Here is a 20,960-nt window from a genome sequence, read left to right as displayed (position 1 = left end):
ATCCAGTCTTCTGCTTCCTTGGCATATCTCACATCTGTGGCCACCTCACCATCACCCTATCAGACTCTCCTATTCTCCCATCTGGGAATGAATTCCTTCTTAACTAGTCTCCCTAACTCTGCTCTTGTGCCCTCCCTGTCACCAGTGATCTGCCTACGGCTCGAATCCCACAGTGTCACATTCCAGTGTCCCCTTCCCTTCAGAACTAAGGTCAAACTCTTCAGACAGGCAAGGAGCAGCCCCAGACCTCCATCCATGGCTGACCTCTGCCTTGCTCTCCGGCCTCAACACCCCACACACTCTGTCCTTCAGAATCACCTGCACTTCTTCACATGCCACGCTGCCATTTTGCCATAGTTTCTTGGGACACTGTTCCCTCTCCGTGTCCACCAGGCATCCCTATTTATAGGCATTATCTTTTAGATATGCTTTTAGATTAGAATATTTTTTAGATATTCGCACTGAGACACCAGGAAAAATTAAGTAGTTACCTCAGGAGAAAGGTCAGAGCAGATTTCCCCTTTTTACTTCATGTAACACATTATTTATGTAATCTAATATAAGGATGAAAAGTCATCCATTTTATGAAACTTCACCCTTCTTTCTCCCTACCAAGGTAAAAATTACTTGGACATTACTAATAACATATTTTAATAAAACCTACTATACTGCATTACATTTATGAGTCCACAAGTCTGTTTCTTCCTCTGAACTCTCAGTTCCTTGAGTGCAAGGATCACGACGGAGTCAGCTCATTATTTTTCAAACCCAACACAGTGCCTGGAACACAAAAGGTGCTCAATAGGTGTTTTTTGTTTGTTTGTTTGTTTTTAATAAACCGGTGAACAGTCTCAGAGGATCTAGACTGATCCCTTCATTGCTGCCCTTCATTGTCTGAGAGGCCATGGGCAACTCACTTGGGTTCTCTGTGCCCTGGTCTCCCCCCTATAAAACAAATGCCTGCCTTAGAAGGTTTTTGTGGGAATCCAAAGAGATGACCCACCAGGAAGCACCTCATAAGTTCCAAAGGTAAAATATCAACCTTCTATTTCCTTATTACCGCGAGGCATGCTGAGGAAGGATAGGAGGTAATGCAATAAACAGTGGTAGTAGCTGCATGGAGGGTAGGTGGCATGCCAGGAGAAAGGGCAGGATCGAGTCCTGGAGAAGCTGACAGAGAAGAACACAGGGTCATGTCCCATCCATTGCACCTACAAACTCAATTTCCAATCCAGCCACTTCTCTCCTGTGCCCTGCCACCCCCCATGTGCCAGCCCCATCTTTCTTAGCTCCCACTGCTTCGATAGCCCCGACTGGTCTTCCTGCTTCTACTCTGGCCCTCCAACCTGTTCTCCACAGAGAAAGCTTTCATTAACATAAATCCAATCATATCACTTCCTTGCTTAGAACCATTGAAGAGGGGATCTCTGGGTGGCACAGCGGTTTGGCGCCTGCCTTTGGCCCACGGCGCGATCCTGGAGACCCGGGATCGAATCCCACGTCAGGCTCCCCGTGCATGGAGCCTGCTTCTCCCTCTGCCTGTGTCTCTGCCTCTCTCTCTCTGTGTGACTATCATAAATAAATAAAAATTTATAAAAAAAAAAAAAAAGAACCATTGAAGAGTGTCCTGCTGTACAGGGAACGAAACTTGGCACACAGATTTCATGGCCCTGCATGCTCTGGCCCCCAAGGCCTCTCCACCCTGATTTTAGGCAACCCCCCCCCCCAATCTCTGCTCTTACTCATCACAATCCCACTGGAGTGCATGTTGTCAGTGCTCAGAACCTGCCAGGCCAAGCTGCTTGCTGACTCTAGACTCTGCAAGTGCTGTGCCCTCTGCCAAAACACTCTTACCCTGGTTTCCCCTCCGACTGCCTCCTCTCTCTTGGATACCTTCTCAAATATTATCCCTTCACTGAAGTCAACCCTCTGTTGTTTCCTCATACTGTACCCTGTTCATTTCATCTCTACCACTAATAACCGCCTGTATACTTTTGTTTCCTTGTGATCTTTCTCATTAGAGAGCTACACGAAAAGTTTACCTTCTTCACAATTTCTTCCCTGCTTGGCAATAATATATGCAAAGCATCTAAAGGAGTTCCTGGCAGAGTAGGCATTACGTAAGTGTTTATTGTTATTATTTCTAATATTGATATTCTAACAATTATGAGTCCCAGAGGAGGCAGCTGACTCAATGTCCAGTGGACTGTTAGAAGGTCAGCAAAGGAACAGCTGAGGATGCTTAAGCCTCCAGCCCAGGCTGGTTCCTGGAGGCAAGACTGTCCCTCTGCTCGGCAGGCCCTCCCTCCCATCGCCCCCTGGCAGGCAGCCCGACCTGCACCCATGCCATCATCTCCCACAGGCAGAGCCAGGCAGCTCCTGAGGCTCCTGATATGGGAGGAGAAGCTGCTGCCAGCTTCTGGAGTGTGGCAACAGTGGAAATCTTTCAGCTCTGATGGGCGGATTTCAAAGCCTGTTTCTAAAAATGGCTGTTAATAGGTTTTTTTCCACACCATCTATATCTGTGCCTGCCTTATCAGGTGGCAACAACATTGCTATTCACTGTCCTGAAGCCTGAAAAGATTTTACTAGTCAAAACAAATAATCACAGGGTGGCAAAGACCAAAAATAAAAGAGATAAGAAGGGAGAGCACAATATGAGGGTAAGCTTTCTGTCAAATGCTTTGTCTTCACAATCATGTTCCTGCAGTGAAAAACACAAAATCTGAAATGAAGGTGGGAGTCCAGAGCAAGTCTAGTCTTCAGAAATGGACACCAGAGGAATGACAGCAGGAGCTGTGTAAACAGATGGTTAGATTTGCAACATATGACGATGTTTAATATTAAAGCATCTCCTTTCCATGGAGAGACTCGAAGGTACACCACGTAAGTTGAAGAGGCTGATTTAGGTACTATTTTAGGAGGGCAGGCAAAGTGCTACCTTTCAAAGGCAGCAAACCTAAGGGATGGACACCATCCAACAAGGGCCAGAGTCACCCTCCCCAGTCACTTTGTGGGCAGGGCATCTGGGCCTCTGAAGACTTACCTGTAAAATTATGGTGACGTGTTAGGATCTTATCTGCTCAAAGAGGGAAGGCTGGACAAGATGACCTATTAATAATCTTTCGAGAAATGCTCATCCTGAGTCTAACAGAAGGAGGATGCTCATTTAAAATATTTTTTATGCAAGTATTTATTAATCACCCACAGCAGAGTGTATGTGGACTATAGGACCCTCTGACATTGCCTGCCCAGTCTGGCTGCCAGCTCGGTGAACTGCACCATGCCCAATTTATCCAGATTCGAAGCAACATTTTAACTTTTATGTTCAACTCCCCTAGCCAACATTCTCTTGTCTTGCTGTCTTGGTACCATAATCTCATGAGACTGGGAGTGCTATAGTGATAGACAGAAAGAGACATGATACACAGACTGGCAGATAAACAGATCAGTTAAATTTGGATTTGTTTTTGAAAGTCAGTTTTTGAATCCTTGGTTAGAATGTGCCAAAATGTTGGGACAAAATCTCGAGATTCCTGCATGGGATGACAGTGGCCACTCCCTTCGACCCTAGTTTCAACTTCCGTAAGTATCAGCTCTTCAAATGGACCCTTGAGTTTTCTGCTGCTACAGACATTTTTATTCAAGTTTCTTTTGGACAAACATCTAGATCATCCAGCCTAAGCTCCATCAAGTAAAGGGAAATTATCATAAAGTCTCCACCCAACGTGCCTCCTCCCTGACTCATTCCCCTCTTATCAAACCTCTGCCAAAACTGGATGTATCCATGCCGATGGAAAATGGTTTGGATCTCTTGATCATCCCTTCTCCTTGGGACTGGATGCTCTAAAAGGGCAGGTCCACACCCTACAGTGTGATGCCTTGTGTTAGGAATGGAGCAGAGGCTTCAGAGACATGGACTGACTGAGAATTAACCAAGTACTTACAATGTGCTTGACATACATTATTTCATCATTAGAGCACCTTCTGAAGTAGGTATATTTTATTACCATGTCTATTCCCCGATGAAAACCTGAGGCTTCGAGAAATTAAGTAGCCTTCCAAGGTCCCAAATCTAGTGAATGACAGAGCTGGCACTGGAACCTTGGGTTTTTCTGACTCCGAATCCCTAGATCATAGCCGGTGTGCTCTGCTGTGTACAACCTGGTCACAGGCCATGCCCCTGGGAGGCCACACACAATTGATTTGAACTGACTACTTTCCTTCAACCTCCAAAACCCTTTAAGCTGTTGTTAGTTACAGAAGGCCTAAAGCTAATGTCATTAAAGCAGTCTCAAGGACAAGAATAAATAATCTCACCACAAAGGTGCTGTTCTTTAGATGAAGTGCATCTGACAGAGAATCGTAGCAGAAGACTCTCTTAAAGCAATGGATTCCTGAGACTTTTATGACCAGAATAAAAGATTTCTCATAGCTTTCAAAATCTTCCAACTCCCATGGAGAATCAGAATATAATTTCTATTGTCACCATCTTTTTAGAAGAGATGGAGTTATATATTATCAGTCTTCACCATAGTGGTTTCTGATCTGTCCAAGAGGGAAGGTAAAAGTGATTCATGGAACCAAGTGCTCCAGAGGGTACACTACGAAGAAGCCATCGTAGCAGCCGGCCATGCAATGCCTCAAACGTGGTCCTGGCTCTGAAGATGACATCAAGATGGAGACACTCATGAATACTATAAATGTATACTGAGACCAAATGTGGAAAAGAGCCGTGACTACATAAGCTAAGTGCCAAAGGGGTGTAAAGAATGAATGAGCCACTTCTATGTGGCATTTTAAGGAAAGCAGTATGGCAGAGGCGGCCCTGGGGAGCACTAGTCCCTATGTGCCTCTCATTACACTGACCTACTGAATGGCTCTACCTGCTTACTAACTGGTTCCACCAGCACCCCTCTGACACCATAGGCTCCTTGAAGGCAAAAGAAGTGTTGTATTGACCACTGGGTTTCCACTGCCTAAAAAATAATAAATCATGAGCAAATGTCAATCGAATAAATTTGATGAACAAATGAGTCTTGGGAGAATTGCACACATTTAAAGGGTGAAGAGAAGGTATCTAGTGATCCTTAAAGTTCTCTCCAACTCTCTGGGTCTGACCTAACAGAGCCAATGGAAGTGACAGCAGTCCATCAAAAGCCCACAACAGGAGCATCAGATTACATGCACCAGTGTCAAGTGAGAGGGCACTTGCAGCCTGGAAGTGTCTGTGCGTCATAGTAGGGGAAGATGTGGACCTACGACCAGATGGCCTGGGTTCAAGATCCAGCTCTGCCACTATAACCTGCATTACCTTGGGCAAGTTAGCTAACCTAACTAACCTCCTTGTGCCTCAGTTTCCTCATCTGTAATATAGCAGTGTAATTCAGAACGTTGTGGTATGATATGAAATGAGTTAATGCATAGAAATTGCTTGAAACAATTCTGGGCACATTGTATGTCTTAAAAAAAAAAAAAAGTGCTAGCTCATATTACTTGAATTCCCCCCACAAAGCATTCCACTAGGGAAGGAGATTTGGTATCGTAGGTATCTGGCTTGGAAAACTCAACACCCCCTTCAGAAACCAGAGAAAGAGGGAACAGAGACTGTCTACTGTGAGTGGAGACCAAGTTCCACTTTAGACATGAAGGCACTTGGCTTCCTTTCTCCTGTTGGGAAAGTCATGGAACACCTCAGTAACTCAAGGGTGACTCCCTCCTTCTGTTTTCTGAAAGGGCAAAACAAAACAAAGGAACTAGCTGAGCCTGCCCCCTCCAGAGTTCCACACCTTGGGGGAGTATGTTTCAGGACCAATTGTGCTACGGGCTTCATGTAGATCTACTACCCAACAACAGTGCAGAATCCAGACAAAATGCTTAAAAAAAAAAAATTCTCAAGTTGCTAATCATTCAATTCAATTCTATAGTCCCTCTAGCTTTCAATAAAACCTTTAAAAGCAAATGGAGCTTTGATTTTCTCTTATTCAAGTTCCTCAAAGCTGAGGATCTTTCCATCAAAAAATCCCTCTCCTCAAATGACTGGGTATTTACTGTGTCCTTTTGGTCAGAACTGTGCTGTAATCAGGCTGCCAGGCAACCATTTGGGTACAGAATGAATGCGTGCTTTTAACCGCTGACCTCAGCACCCCAACAGTAGGATATTCCTCAGATTTTCATCACACCGTCATAGAGCATCTTTTGTGCTCTGCATCAGAGAGGCAGTCAGACACCACCCCAAAGGATTTCCCAATGTACTTTGTACACATCAAAGTGAAGGTTTGGAAGTGGACTATAAGTCCATGTCTTTGCAAACAAAGGTACAGCACATTACTGATCCCTTTGCGATGGCCATACGAATGAAAGGCCTTTTTCTCCCTTCTCACTACAGAACTGGCATTCGGAAAGAAGAGAGTAGATGGTAAAAGAAACCTTTGGTGGAAATGAGAAAAATTCAAAGTAAAATAAAGCCAGAACCCCAGAGCCTACAAAAGTCCAAGAGGATCAAGAGAAACTGGAAATGGGGATGAGCCCAAAAAAGGATCCACAGACACTCCATATTGACAGCTCAGAGTGAGACTGCCTTAGACGCCAGCTGGCCCAAGTCTAAGCCAGACAACATGTATTTCTGTATGGGATGTGCCCTCCAGTGTCACTATTTCCATGATCTAGATATTACTATTTACAATCATTTTTAGAACAGGTGGCAGCATTCCTGTGTTAACATTTTATTACATGAAACTCAACATATTGCCTCTAGAAGATAACTAATGACATGCAGGCAAACCTTGAAAGAAGACTGTTTTACTGGGTTTCCACAGAATAAGAATGCAGAGATGTGGCAGAGATGGGTCAACTTCCAAAAGTTAGTCTGAATGTTATTTACTTGCCCTAGTAATCTACAATCCAGGTAGAGGTGATCGTGGGCATATCAACACTACAGAGGGAGGCCCTGAGGGGAGGAGAGGCATCAGGATGAAAGATGGGGGGCTTTGGTGAAAAGGGAGGTGAAGGAATGAGAGGAAGGAGCCTAGCAGACATGTCTCTGAATGACTCGCTCATTCCATAACTGTTTACTGAGCACCAAACATAGGCCAGGCACTGTTCTGCATACCTTGGATACATCAATGAACAAATAAGACAAAAATGCCTGCCCAAACGAAGCCTACTTTACAGTGGGGAAACACAAACAATAAACAGGAGATACATTTAGTAAGGTAATTAGATAGTACATTAGAAAGTATCACATACTCGGGGGAAATTATACCACATGAAGGAGGACCAAGAAAATTGAAGGACATTCATAAATGCATCTGGTGGGTCTCGCTGAGAAAGGGTGAAGCCTTGAAGAAAGTGAGGGAGTTAACCATGTGGCTATTGAGGTACCTGTGCTCAAGGAAGGGGAAACAGCCAGTGTAAAGACTTGAGGTAGGCGCATGCTTCAAATGTGTAAGGAACAGGGAGGAGGCCAGGTGAGGGCAGCGAGTGATGCTGAGGTGTAGCAAAGACGAGGTTGGGGAAGGTCAAACCAAGCAAGGCGTTCTAAGGACTTTGACTTTGCGGGGTGTGAGCAGAAGAGTGAGATGATCAAAGAGTTTAAAAAAGAATCACACTGGCTGTTGTATGCAGAATAAACAAGAGGAGCTCAGGTGGATGCAAGGACAGCAGCTAGGAGGCAGCAGCAGGTATCCAGCCAAGGACTGTTGGTGGCTTAGGTCCGGGTGGGACCCATGGTGAGCAGAGGCTGGATGCCAGACCTAGTCCAAAAATAGTGACAGAACTATTTGGTGGACTGGGTATGGGATCTGAAGGAACAGAGTGGCTGAGGATGTGTGCAAGGTTTTAGCCTCCCAAGATGTGGTTAGGAGAATCAGAAGTAAGACAACTGGAAGGGGGGTAGACCAATGAGGCTCCTGCAAAATCTACACATGAGATAGATGATGGAGTGAACAGGGCTGGTGGTAGCATGGATGTAGAGAAATAGATGGGTCCTACAGTTTGGGGTAAAATTGACAGTAAAAAAAGTTAAAGTTTCAGATAAGCATTTTGTGGAAGTTTCCCCAATATCCACTGTCTCTTTCCTTAATGGTATAGAAATTTTAGCTGCACATATGGATCCCTGGCTAGAGATTACATTGCCCAGGTTCTCTTGCAGCTAGCTGTAGCCTGTAACCAAGTGCTGGCCAGTTGACCATGAGTGGAAATAGTATCTGCAATGTTCAAACTGTGACCTTACAAGGCATTTACCCTTCCCTCTGGCTTCTGTGAGGAATTGATGGCAGAAGCTAGAGCAGTCATCTTGGGCCATGAAATGTTAAGATGCATACTGAGGATGGAGAGCAACAAAACAAAGCCACACATCGACCTGCAATTGTCTACCCAGAACTGTTGATAAGAAAGAAACACACTTCTATCTTGTTTAAGCCTCTGCATTGGTTTGCTTCATTACAGCTGCCTACACCAATACAAGTTGTTAGCCATTCCAAGCACAAAGCCCTAACACCAAGTGCTATCCATCTCATGAAACCAGAATAGTATTCAACAAGGTAGGATCTAATTTTAACCTGCCTCTGTTTGTTTGTTCTTAAAATACTGCAACAATATTTGAGCTTCAATGCCCTAAGTCATTGTACAAGAGGCTTCAGCAGAGAGTGAACTGCTGCTTGTGGAAATAGTATTGACTTAGTAACCCACTGCTTCTCTGTCAGTCAGGGGGGCCTAATTCAACATCCTGTCTGAAGCAGAGGTCTCACGAAGACATATTATGCTGTCTGCTTTGGGGGCAGAAAGTAGCATCCCCAACAAACTTCTAAATCTCCGTACCACTCAGCCACCATCTCCTGCTTGATGGATGAGCCAAGCATGGGATAGACTCCCCTCATGCAAAGCAAGCAGGATCAATCCCACGTCGGGCTCCCGGTGCATGGAGCCTGCTTCTCCCTCTGCCTGTGTCTCTGCCTCTCTCTCTCTGTGACTATCATAAAAAAAAAAAAAAACATAAATAAAAACCAAATAAAAACATATACTTTAACCAAAGGCAAATCCCCGCTATGTGACAATCTAATGACTAACCACTGAATTACAGAAGAGATGGAACTGAAACCTGTGCCACCTCAGGTGTGCGGCCAATGTGGCAGCACTGGCCACTGGACCTTTGTGCGCTCAGTAACTTACATGCCCTAGGTCCACACGGGAAGGTGGTCATTCACAGGGCCCTGCAGCTCTGAGGCCCCACTGCATGAAAAGCACTGGCGCATAATCATGCACAATCACCAAGCACCCTTCTCATTCATTCTTTCCCCGACTACCAAGCTCAAGAGAAAAAATTGCAGAAAAGCAGGTGGTGGAACAGTGGTGGAAGTTTATGGCAAAGATGATTGTTAGCATGTGGGTCAAAGGAGGACGTTGCTGTATTTTGAAAAGATAATCCTTTTACTTCTTCAGTAAAATGCCCTTAAGTCTGGGGAGGTATATTTCCTCCAAACAGGCCATTGCTGGGCATTTCTCTAGACAATGAGAGTATCAGGCTAACTGTAAAGGAGTGGCACTAAGATTGATAAAGTTGAGAGCAAAGAGGTCATGACTCGATTGAGGTCATTTAAAGAGCAAATATTCATTGAACATCTCAAGTCAGACAGAGGGAATATCAGGTGTCGAAACAGTCTGTCTGCAGGTGCTGAGAGTCTAGTGTGGAAGATACAGCAACCAGCCCTCAGAACAGGGTGCTCAGGGCCAAAAGGGAACAAACAGAGCGATAAGACAAATTGGGGTAGGGGGGAACTCAAGCCTTGTTTTGGAAGCTGGGAATAGGACAGCCTTTCCCAAAAAAGGCTATATAGGTAAGTTGAGGCTAGAAATGTTTTGAAGGTCCACTTGCTACCTGAATAGAATGGGGATGATACCTGCCTATGAAGATAGCCCCCCCAAAAAATGGGGTTGAAGTTGCCTATGTAATTTCAGTAAAATATGGCTGGTACCTTATAATACGTAATCAAAGATCTGCTCTGTTGCCACAGTCAACATGGATAATAGAAAAGGTCCTATGTAAATCTGAGAAGAAAGGTACAACGTTAGAGAAAAAGGAAATAGAAATTGATGTGCTGGTGCATTCTCATCACTTAGAAAATACAGACTCCTGCAGGGAACTCAGAATCATCTCATCCCAATCTCGTCATTATTAGGAGGATGTCTACGTCAGCCACAGCAGATGTAAATGGGAAACATCGTCGCTGTTTGCTGGCCTGAAGATCAGGAGGCAGGCTGCTTCTGCCCAATTCTGCAAGCATTGACAGTCTCTGTGGGGTTACTTGACTTTCTCAGCCTGTCCCTTCATCTGAAACTGAGGTGTTGAATGAGAACAATGATTTTCAAAAGCTTTTTCTTTTTACACAAATCCACAGTGAAAATTGGTATTTCACATGGTGACACACTACTTTTGCAGTTTTTAAATTCTATCCTAACCCATTTTTTAAATTAAAAAACTGGTTAGACCCTCTAAGCTAACCTCATGTCCCACAATTTGTGACCTATAATCTGAAAACTGCCAGACTAGGTCTTCTCTAAGGGCCACTCCAGCCCCAACTCCGGGAAGCGTCTACATGATGCAGTTTTCAAAATGATTTCACAGGCATCTCCTAAGATCCTCACAGCAGTGGTGTGACGTGGACAGAGGGGCTCCTGCACTCATCACAGATCACATGGCAAGATTACGACAGAGTCAGAACCAGACCCAGTCATTATAGAACAGCAGTGATGCTTGGCTTGTTCAGCAGCTCCTCTACTCCAGGAGAATTCCACCTTTTAACACTCTGCCTTCTAGCTCCTTAAACACCTCTCCTGACCCATCTAAAGTGGGATGCCCAGATGTCCATTGACAGATGAATGGATAAAGAAGAGGTGCATGTGTGTACACACACACACACACACACACACACTATAATGGAATATTACTCATCCATCAAAAAGAATGAAATCTTGCCATTTGCAATGACATAATACTAGAGAGTATTATGAAGTGAAATAAGTCAGAGACAAATACCGTATGATTTCACTCATTTGGAATTTAAGAAACAAAATAGATGAACACAGGGGAAGGGAAAAAATAAAATAAGATGAAAACAGAGAGGGATGCAAACCATAAGAGACTCTTAACTCTAGGGAACAAACTGAGGGTTGCAGGAAGGGAGGGGTTGGGGGAGGGGTTACTGGGTAATGGGCATTAAGGAGGGCACATGATGTAATGAGCGCTGGGTGTTATATACAACTAATGAATCACTAAATTCTACCTCTGAAACTAATAATACAGTATATGTTAAATAAATTGAATTTAAATTAAAAATTTTCAAAAACATCATGAAAGAATACTCAAAGTGGAATACAAGTCTAGTGAACACATTCCCTATGCTATACTTTACCTCCCCGTGACTTATTTATTTCATAACTGGAAGTTTGCACTTCTTTATTTCCCTCACCTATTTCACCACTTCCCTACCTCCCACACCTCTGGCAGCAACCACACCTGAGACTAATATACTGTACGTCAACTACATGCCAGTTAAAAAAAAATAAAGTTAAAAATTAAAATTAAAAAGAATCTAGTAAACACATTCCAAGAATGTAATGTTAATTTTCACATTCATGGCCTTGCTAGATCCTTCAGGAACTATCCTATGCCAACCACCAATGCAAGAAACTCAGCCCTTGCCCTGGAGAAGCTCACAGTCTAGCAGAAAAAAGCCCACCCACAGATCTGCCCACTAAGTGCAGTTCCCTTCCAAGTTGCCTTTCTCTTATTTTCTCAGTGATAACCCCAGTTGTTCTGTTTAACTCAGCAAGTCTCCCCATCTGGCCGATGGAAAGTGCCAAGCTTCAAGCCCTCCCTGGAGACTCTCAGAGTGCTGGAGGTCAGCGGGACAGGAAGAGAGGGACACTCCAGAGGGAAGTGAAGGTTGTTGGCAGCAGCTCCCTGCACTGCTGCTCTCCCCACTGCTCCTCCTCCTGCCCTCCCCAAGGGGAGGAGAATGTCTGCAGGCTCCCTCTCTGCATCACCCCAGATGCCCTCCTCACCCCACACCAGCATCAATTGACTTCAGGATAAGCAAAAATCCTTGAACATTATGAAAGGGTCAGGTTACCTAGATTTATGGACAACAGCCTATTGATATTATTTAGGTGGAAAAAAGCATATCGGGCACAAGGGAAGAGTACTTTTAGGGAGCCATAAACCTAGGACTAAAAAAGAAGACATTCAAGCACTTTATTATTTATTTATTTATTTATTTATTTATTTATTTATTTATTATTTATTTATTTATTTGTAACTATTTACAAAGCAGTAGGTGCTGATTGATAATATGCCAGTACTGCTAAGGCAAATATTGTCAAAAAGACTGGAGTCTGTGCTGGGAATTTATTGTTCTGCTTTCCAGTGCCAGTTCCTTCTTTGTCTGATGACAGTGTATAGATTTGCTGGGGAGAAGCCACATCCCCTTACTCTAAACCATTTGGAGTGGCCCTACTTTAAACTTTATCTTGAATTCCAGGGGTGAGCCCTGGCTGGCTTAAGTTATAATTGGTTCGAGAATAGGAAGAGAATTCAATCAGAGTTGATGAGATGGAAGGAATCTCTTTCTGAGGCTTCAGGGAAAGTATCCTTCTCTACCCAAAGCAAGTGTCTTTCTATTCTTGCACAGTTGTGGTGTGAGAAAAGGAAATAGATTATGCCAGCATTGAGATGAAAGACTCCATGGGCTGGAGCCTGAGGACGAAGCTAACATTTCAAAAGCAGAACAGAGAGCCAGAGAGAATCCTTGGCATCCTTGGACGTGCCATCTGGACTGCTGGGTCAAGCCTTGCCTGCAACCCTTCCTCTAGATATTTAGTTAAAGAAAGGTTTTGTTTGCCTAAGCCAGTTTGAGTTTTCTAACATTTGCTACCAAAGCCATTAAAATTCATAAAACACCTTAAATTTCCCAAAGTAGTAATATACAAAGGACTTAGAGTCTCTTTTGAGGGAGCAAGGAATAAGTAGTGTGATAGGCAGAGATTGAAAGATTTTTTTTTCTTAGTTTCTTCTATTAATTCTGTAGCAAATAATCCAAATGCTTAGCATCTGTATAATCGTTCCTATTTGTGAAAAACACCTTCTCCACATGTATTTCCTCACTTGAATTTCACAATCCTGAGTCAAAGGGATCATTAAAATTTTTTATTTTGTAGTAATTGCCAAGTAATTATCAAGCACTCTATATAGTTTAAAATACTATTCCAAACCCAGTCATTCACTTGATGGTCACAATAACCAACTAAGGTAGGAACAGTAGTTCTGTCATAAATTCCATTTTAGGCGGGAGAGAGTTGGACCTGAATATCTACCTGAAAGTAGGCATTAAATGAGATGCCCAAGTTAATCAGAGGAGATGCTGGGAGGCAGGCCTTAAATCCAGGTCCCTTGCTTCCAGGGTTTTAACACCAGTAATACTAAACTCTACTCCCGGGTTCGAATGTGTGTGCTCTTAAGCCCCGGGATCTGGATTCCAGCGGCAGGGCCAGAGCTAATAGCTGGTGACCTTGGGCGAGTTCCCTTTGTTTTGTATTCTCATCTGTAAAAAGAGAATAAGGATCTCTGATGCCCCATCCAGGTCCAAAAGTCATCGAATTCCAGCCTTTCCTCCCCCTCTCAAAATAATCTTTTCCTGGGAATACTAATTATAACCTTAGCTGACATCCGTCCTCCCCGGGTGTCAGGTGCTGTGCTAAGGACTGTGCCTCCATTTTCTCTTTAAATCTCACAACACGCTGGATACCCCTGTCTCTCGTTTACAGATAAGAAAACACGGACTTGACAGAGGTCCCATGAACTCCCCGGATTAGTGAGCTTCAAGGGGAGCCCTGACCCACGGGGGCCTGCACCCCCGCATTGCTGCCCTCGTGGGGGAGAGAAGGCTCCCTGCATCACCAGGCACCTCTTTCCACGCGGAATAGGGGTGGGGGGAGGAAAAAAAAAAAAGCCAAAGCGGCTTACACCAAGCCTCCGCCAGGCAAAAACGGAAAACCGCTGTCGGGGCGCCTGGGAGGATCCCGCCCGGCCCAGGGGGCGGGGCGCCCCCCCCCCCCCCCGCCCGGTCCCCGCCGCCGGCCCCGGGACCGTTACCTTGTTGAGATGCGGGTTCCTGGTGACGTCGTACCCGCGCTTCTTCAGGGGCACGGGGCGGGCCGGGCCGGCCCTGGAGCGGCAGCCGCGGCCCGGAGCCGAGGGCGTCCAGCGCGGGACGGCGCCGCAGGCCTGACCCCGCAGGAGCCCCGGCCGCGCGCCCCTGCCCAGCGCGGCGCCCATGGTCCTTGCGCAGACCTGGCACCGGGGAGAGACCGAGGTCAGGGGCGCCCGCGGCTCAGCGGGGCCCGCGCGCGCCGCAGGACACCGAGCCCGAGCCGGGGCGCGCCTTCAGGGAGAGGACGGGGGTCCTCAAGGGCGCAAGGCCCGGGTCCCCGCCCCGCGCCCGTCCGCGGCGGCACCTGCGCGGCTCCCGGCGGCTGGCGGCGCGCAGGCCCGGCCAAGCCTCCCGCAGAGCGAAAGCAAGCCCAGGAAGCAGATCCGCCGCGGCGACCGCCCGCGCCACCCCGCCCGCGCCCCCGCCCCGCCCCCGCCCCGCCGGGAAGACGAGCCCCGCACCTCCCGCCTCGCCCGGTGGCCGCCCGGATCCTCCCCCGGCCCACCTGTGCTGCGCCCCGAGCCGCCGCGGTGCGGTGTCCCCTCTGCCAATGGCTGCCCGCGAGAGCCTTCCGGAAAGGGGGGTCCCCGCGCCCCGGGCCGCAGCGCGGGACTTGCCCCGGGGGCGCGTGCGGAGCGCCCCAGACCCGAGTGAGGCTCGGAGACGGGAAGGCCCTGGCTTTGGGGGTCAGAGTAGAGGTGCTCGCTCATGCGGGGCTCGGTGTTGCTCTGCACCCTGCAGCGCCCTAGCCATTAGCCACGTGGGCTCTGCACATCTAAATGAATTGACTTAAATGGAACAAAATAAAAAACCCAGTTCCTCAGTCGCACTGGCCTCGATTCGTGGGCCCAAGAGCCACTGGCACATAGCAGCTGTGGGATTGGATAGCACAGGTATGGGGCAGGAACGTCTTGGCAGGAAGTTCTATGGGACGTCACTGATGCAGGGTTCACCGCGCTCCGGGGTACCCTGTGGAGCGGGTCACAGACTGCTGTGGACAGACAGGGACCTTGAGGTCCGTCTAGACCTGAACCTGACTTTACATTTGATCCACATGGTAGATTTCTTTTAAAGCAAGCATTTCGTCGTGTGTAGAATAAAATCCAAAGTCTTTTGGATGCCTATGGGTTATCCCACAGCCTGGCTCCTGCCAACTTCTTCTGGTCCATCCTATTCCACTCTCTCACTGCGCAGTAGCCACACTTTGCTCCTGCCTTGTGCTTCTGCCCCATCCAATTCCTTCCAACCTCAGGGCCTTTGCACTTGCTATCACTTCTACTTACAGTGTTCATTTTCTCTCGTGTCCACAAAATTAGCAACTTAAGGCCTGCCTTCCACTTACTTCATGCAATGTCAGCCTCCACGACGGACCACATAGCGAAGGATTTTTCCCTTCACAGAACTTGCCACAGCCTGTAATTAGCTCGTGTCTCTAATTGTTTATTATCCATCTCCACCTAGAATGTAAGCTTCATGTGGAAAGGCTCTTTGCCTGTAAACCCCTGTATCTTTACTGCCCAGCTCAGGACGTGATACATAATCGCAAAATAAATAGGTGAATGAAGGAAAGAGACGGATGCTTTCATAAAGATTGGACTGGAAAGGAGATTGAAAGAGGAGATTATTCCTTTTTTAAAAAAGGTTTTGCTGTTTATCCATGAGAAAGAGACAGAGACGCAAAGAGAGAGAGAGAGAGAGAGAGAGGCAGAGACATAGACAAAGGGAGAAGCAGGCTCTACACAGGGAGCCGGATGTGGGACTCAATCCCAGGACTCTGGGATCACACCCTGAGCCAAAGGCAGATGCTCAACCACTGAGCCACCCAGGCGTCCCAGAAGGAGATTATTCCTGCGGGAGAGGATCCTCTCTTCTCAGCAGAGGCAACACCAGACACCATAAACTCTTGAACTGGACATTTACATAAGCCCAAAATGATTAAAAAAAAAAAAAAAACCGTTTGAGTCAGATTTTTGGTTGCTTGTGATAAAGAACATTAACTGATATTTCCCTCTCAATACTGTTTTTTATATCTGCATATCTTCCTACCAGTCAATAAACATCTCGAGGGGGGGGATTGTGTGTCTGTGTGTGTTTCTGTCTTTGGTTCCTGACACGGACTGAATCATCAAAACCGGTTTGTTGAAAGAGTCCGCCCTTGCTTGACACAATGACCTTTCTCTCACCTGAGGACATTTAATAGGTAAACCTCAGTTATTTGAAACTATCCTGGAAGCCAGGACAGAAACAACAAAGGTTTCCAAACAAGCCAATATTATTTTTATATCATCTATTCACTAAAGTGTGTGCAGTTACATATGGGCGTCTCTCACATGTCCCCCCTGTGGCCTCTCTTTTCTTAACTCAGACATCATTCTAGCAATATTGTTTTTCTCGTGTGTTTGATCTTTGGTCACAGGAAAGGAGAAGTGCTAGCAGCAGGAGGTCGTAGCAAGAGGGGATGCGGGCTCTGCTCTACAGAACTGTCTGGGGGCCCAGGGTCTTTCTCCAGGTGTTGTCCTACTCTGCCCAGGAGCACTGACCGTACATGGGCTTCCCAGGCAGTGACAAGGGGTGGGGGGAGAGGAAGTCCCCTCTAGGGAAATGATGTGGAAGTTGCTCACATTCTACTCACATTCTTTTTTTTTTTTTTAAGATTTTATTTATTTATTCATGAGAAATTCGGAGAGAGAGAAGCAGAGACACAGGCAGAGGGAGAAGCAGGCTCCACGCAGGGAGCCCCACATGGGACTCGGACTCGATCCTGGGTCTCCAGGATCACACCCTGAGCCGAAGGCGGTGCTATACCGCTGAGCCATCGGGGCTGCCCTACTCACATTCTATTGATGAAAACTAAGTCGCTGTCACAGTAAGCTACAGGGAAGCCTGGAAAATTGTCTGTAGTGGGAAAGGCACATCTCTGACTATAAGGAAGAAGGGAAAAATGGATTCCTGGGGACCAAAAACCCCAAGTCTAGATATAGTACTCATTTTATATTAAAGTGTTTGGCGTGGAGTGGATACTCAGAAACTGTTAGCTCCTATTATTGGCATGCATGGTTTCCATCTCTGGTTTCATGAAAACATCTTTACTTTTACAGCTGAACACGGGATTACAGACACCAGGTTCAGAGCCATAGGAACTTTCCAGAACTTCTTCCAAACCCCTACAACTCTGACTTCCTTAGCTGGCCAGCCTTGAGATCTGGTCCAGCACTAGAGAGAACTAATGAATCTCCATAATTTGTCTTAGCCCCTCTCCCTCTACAGCCCATTTACTGACTTCTGTCATGGATGTGATGCTGCTTCCTGGGGTTGCTGGAAAGGAATCCCATTCCCATCCTTCCTGGCCAGTTTCCATATTCCCAGTGCACTTAGTACCTTTACTTTTCCATTTTGATTACAGAGATGTGCATAGCTATCCGTTCCCCTGCTAGACTGAGCTCCTTGAAGATTTGCAACTCTTTGCATGTCCAATACCTGACACAGTGCCTGGCACCGAGAATGCACTAGGTTTGTTGAATTAAATAAAATTGATGCGAATCAAATTTGTGCATAACCTTCCAAGGAGTGGACTTGATTGAAATCGAACTTGGTACATTGTTAAAAGGGCATCATAATAGCTTCAAGTTAGAGTTTTAGTTCAGTCAGCTATCTTGAAGTGAGATCATTTGTCTTTTGTAAGCAGATTTTAATGTCTCCACATATGGGTTTTAAAAAATGGAGGGACTTTAAAAATTCATTAATTTTTGGCTAATCCTATTGCTTCATAAATGCGTAATATTCTACACAACATTTCACATTCCTGATTGCCCTAAAAGCACTCTTTAATTCACATTGCTGCTAGTAATATTTGGAGATACTTCTACTCTACTGTTTATGCCAAAGGAGAGTGGTGAGGAACATTTATGTCCTTGTGCTCAGACTTTGCACACACGCCCTGCACTTTGGGACTTCGCTCAAGTAGTTTCCTCTGCTTCTAGCACTTGCCAGTTAAATCTTCCTCCCCAGCTCTGCTCAAACACCACATCCTCCAGCAGGTCAGTCTTCCCAGGTTACCCAGGCTGCAGCAGCTTGCCCCATCTCCCGCGTATTCCCCAAACTCTGTTATTTGCGTCTGTCCTATTGCACTTTTATAGTCTGTCTTCTCTCTGTGAAATAATTTACTTATATGCCTGTCTTCTCTGGGCCTCACAGGGGCTCACAGAAGGAAAAACAACAGCTTTGGATTCAGACAGTCTTGACCTTCACCACTGACGAGCTTGTATCACCTTGGGCATTTTATGTGACCTCTCCCTACAGCTCCATCATCTTCGTGAATAAAAGAGTAATTCTAATATTACTTCCTACATTGATTTTTGGTGGATTAATATATTTATTTGTTTTTTATTTATTTACTATTATTTTTAAAGATTTTATTTATTTATTCATGATAGACACAGAGGGGGTGCTGGGCAGAGACACAGGCAGAGGCTCCATACAGGGAGCCCGACACAGGACTCGATCCTGGGACTCAATCCCAGGACTCGATCCCGGGACTACAGGATCACGCCCTGGGCCAAAGGCCGGTGCCAAACCGCTGAGCCACCCAGGGATCCCCTATTTATTTGTTTTTTAAAAGCATATTATAATGCACTTCCCACATGCCAGGCATTCTTCTGTGGTTTATAAATATAAACTCATATAATGTCATCATATTTTTTGTCATCATATTTTTATGAAATGCTGAGTTTGTTACTTATTTCTCTCAGCTCCAGATCTACCCTTTTATATTCTGGTTTACGGCTGGTGCTTGGACAGACTCTGCAAACCAGTTCCTCTTTGGCAGGTTTCCTATTAATTTCTGCCAATAGGGGCACTCAAGGGAGCTAGGAGGCCAAAGAGGGGGATTTCCTCCTTTCCCTGTACTTGCCTTTTTTTCCCTTTCAGTATCCCCCACCCCTCCTCAACCACCCAGCATCAGCCGCTGATCCTCACAGGAACAAGCCTCACAGGCCCCCATAAACTAGCGAGTCTTTTCCTCCATGGGTCCAGCTTCTTGGTGGTCCTGGCCTCTTAGCTTTGTTCCTCCAGCCTTAGAGGTGGGTTACCCTCTGTGGTTGCCTCAAATCTCCATTCCTTCTCATTCAACCTCTAGCACCTGTGAAGTCAGTTCTTTCTGTTAAATTCTTTCTGTTGAGCTACACTTACTGGAGTCTGGTCCTCCTGACTGGACCCTGCCTGATACTAGTACAATTATCATCTCCATTTCACAGCTGATGAAATGAAACCTGGAGAAGTCAGATAACTCACTGATGTGGACCAGGATTTAGCCCAGGCTCCAGAGGCTGTGGCGCTCACCAGGACACTAAGGGCTTATGTTTGGGAAGTACTTAGGGAGGCCTGGTATGGGTGAGCACTAAATGCACCGAGCTCATCTGATCCCCAGTTATCATTGTTAACTCATCAGCCTTGTATCTTACACCACACCCAGAACAGGGTTGTTTGCAATAAATGCCCACTGGACTGAATTTGATTCACCTGAATAGGGGAGGGCAAAGTGGCATAGAGGGCATGGGTTAGAAATGGACATGGAGGAGTGAAAAGGGGCCCCTGGAGCCTCCGATACCTCCTTTGGAGTTATTTCCAGGGTAACCGATTCTCCCCCTCTTCTTTTCCCTCTCTCCACCGCCCTGCCACCCTCCCCTTGTCCGATCAAATGTGAATAAACAGTTCTCTGATGTTCTGAAAATGCTACAAGGGGAAATGAAACAGTAATTTTGCTGAGTAACAGAAGAAAACATGTTTCCTATTTTTCTATTTCATTGCATGCTGTTTCCCTATTCTTCTGTTGCATCACCATAATGTTTAATACCTAATTTTAATGAGGAAAGGTATCTTTGAAGTAACCACATTTCTAATAGAGGTGGCCACCAGACTGCTTACCCTGCATGTTGTTATCACAAAATCACTTTGAAAACCTTGTTTATGAACCCGTTCAGGCTTCTACTCAAATCGTTGTGGTATCACACGTAATTGCTTCCAGATAGAAGGGTAGAGCATATTGCATTTCTTTCTCATCAGACTCCCTGCCTGATTCGTATTTCCTTCTGCATGAGTCCTTCACAGGTTCGCTCCCCTTCCTGGCCTGGCCTATGGGCCAGCTCTTATTTTCATGGCTGGTTTAGGCACAATCTAATCCATTTCATACATGCCTGTAGCGCTTCTGCCCTACAACAGAAAGCCCCAGAAGAAAATGCCCTTGACCAGAATGACCGGGTAAAGAATGAATAACCAGCACTTCATATATATTCTCTAGGCCTCCGGATTTCCCAGAGGTTGTTTAAAAAAAAAAATCTATTTTCCGTTCCTCTTGAAACACTCTATTCAAGCACTCCGTCCTCTGACAGCCACCACACCATTCCTCCATTCTGCTCCCAGCCCTTGGGCCTCCTCCCTCCTTGCACAAAAGTTAGACAAAAAGGCAACTGTTCGAAAAAGGCAAGATGCGGAAACAGAAATTCGTGGCAGCAGCTGCTGAGCTAAGCAGCTGATAAGGGGGAACAAATTTGTGCTCTGGGTGTTTGTTTGGAGGTCAGGGCAGTGGCCCAGCAGGGGAAGGGGAGGGCTCTTTGTTGGGGTGTGATTCGCCCATCTGGCCCATTCAGCAACCCCTGCACCCGCTGACCCCTGCTTCTCTGGCTCCTGCGCTTCTTCAGCTCCAAGCTTGTTAGACTATAATGAGCATGTCCTGCCGCTTCCTCATTGACTTTGCAA

At 46.0% G+C, this 20,960-nt stretch overlaps 1 protein-coding gene across 1 annotated transcript in view; it reads right to left on the bottom strand.

The window, feature by feature from the left end:
- Nucleotides 1-14,347, bottom strand: part of ME3 (malic enzyme 3) — a 186,572-nt gene extending 172,225 nt beyond the window's left edge. The window contains exon 1 of the mRNA XM_035704041.1: nucleotides 14,150-14,347. Within this exon, the coding sequence (XP_035559934.1) occupies nucleotides 14,150-14,332 (183 nt within the window). The 5' untranslated portion in view covers nucleotides 14,333-14,347. The remainder of the gene's footprint in view (nucleotides 1-14,149) is intronic.
- Nucleotides 14,348-20,960: the final 6,613 nt, after the last annotated feature.

Source organism: Canis lupus, chromosome 21 (assembly GCF_003254725.2).
Source record: "Canis lupus dingo isolate Sandy chromosome 21, ASM325472v2, whole genome shotgun sequence".
NCBI classification, from domain to species: Eukaryota; Metazoa; Chordata; class Mammalia; order Carnivora; family Canidae; genus Canis; species Canis lupus.
The sequence above is the reverse complement of the archived record's forward strand: the minus strand, read 5'-3'. Positions and strand labels throughout refer to the sequence as shown.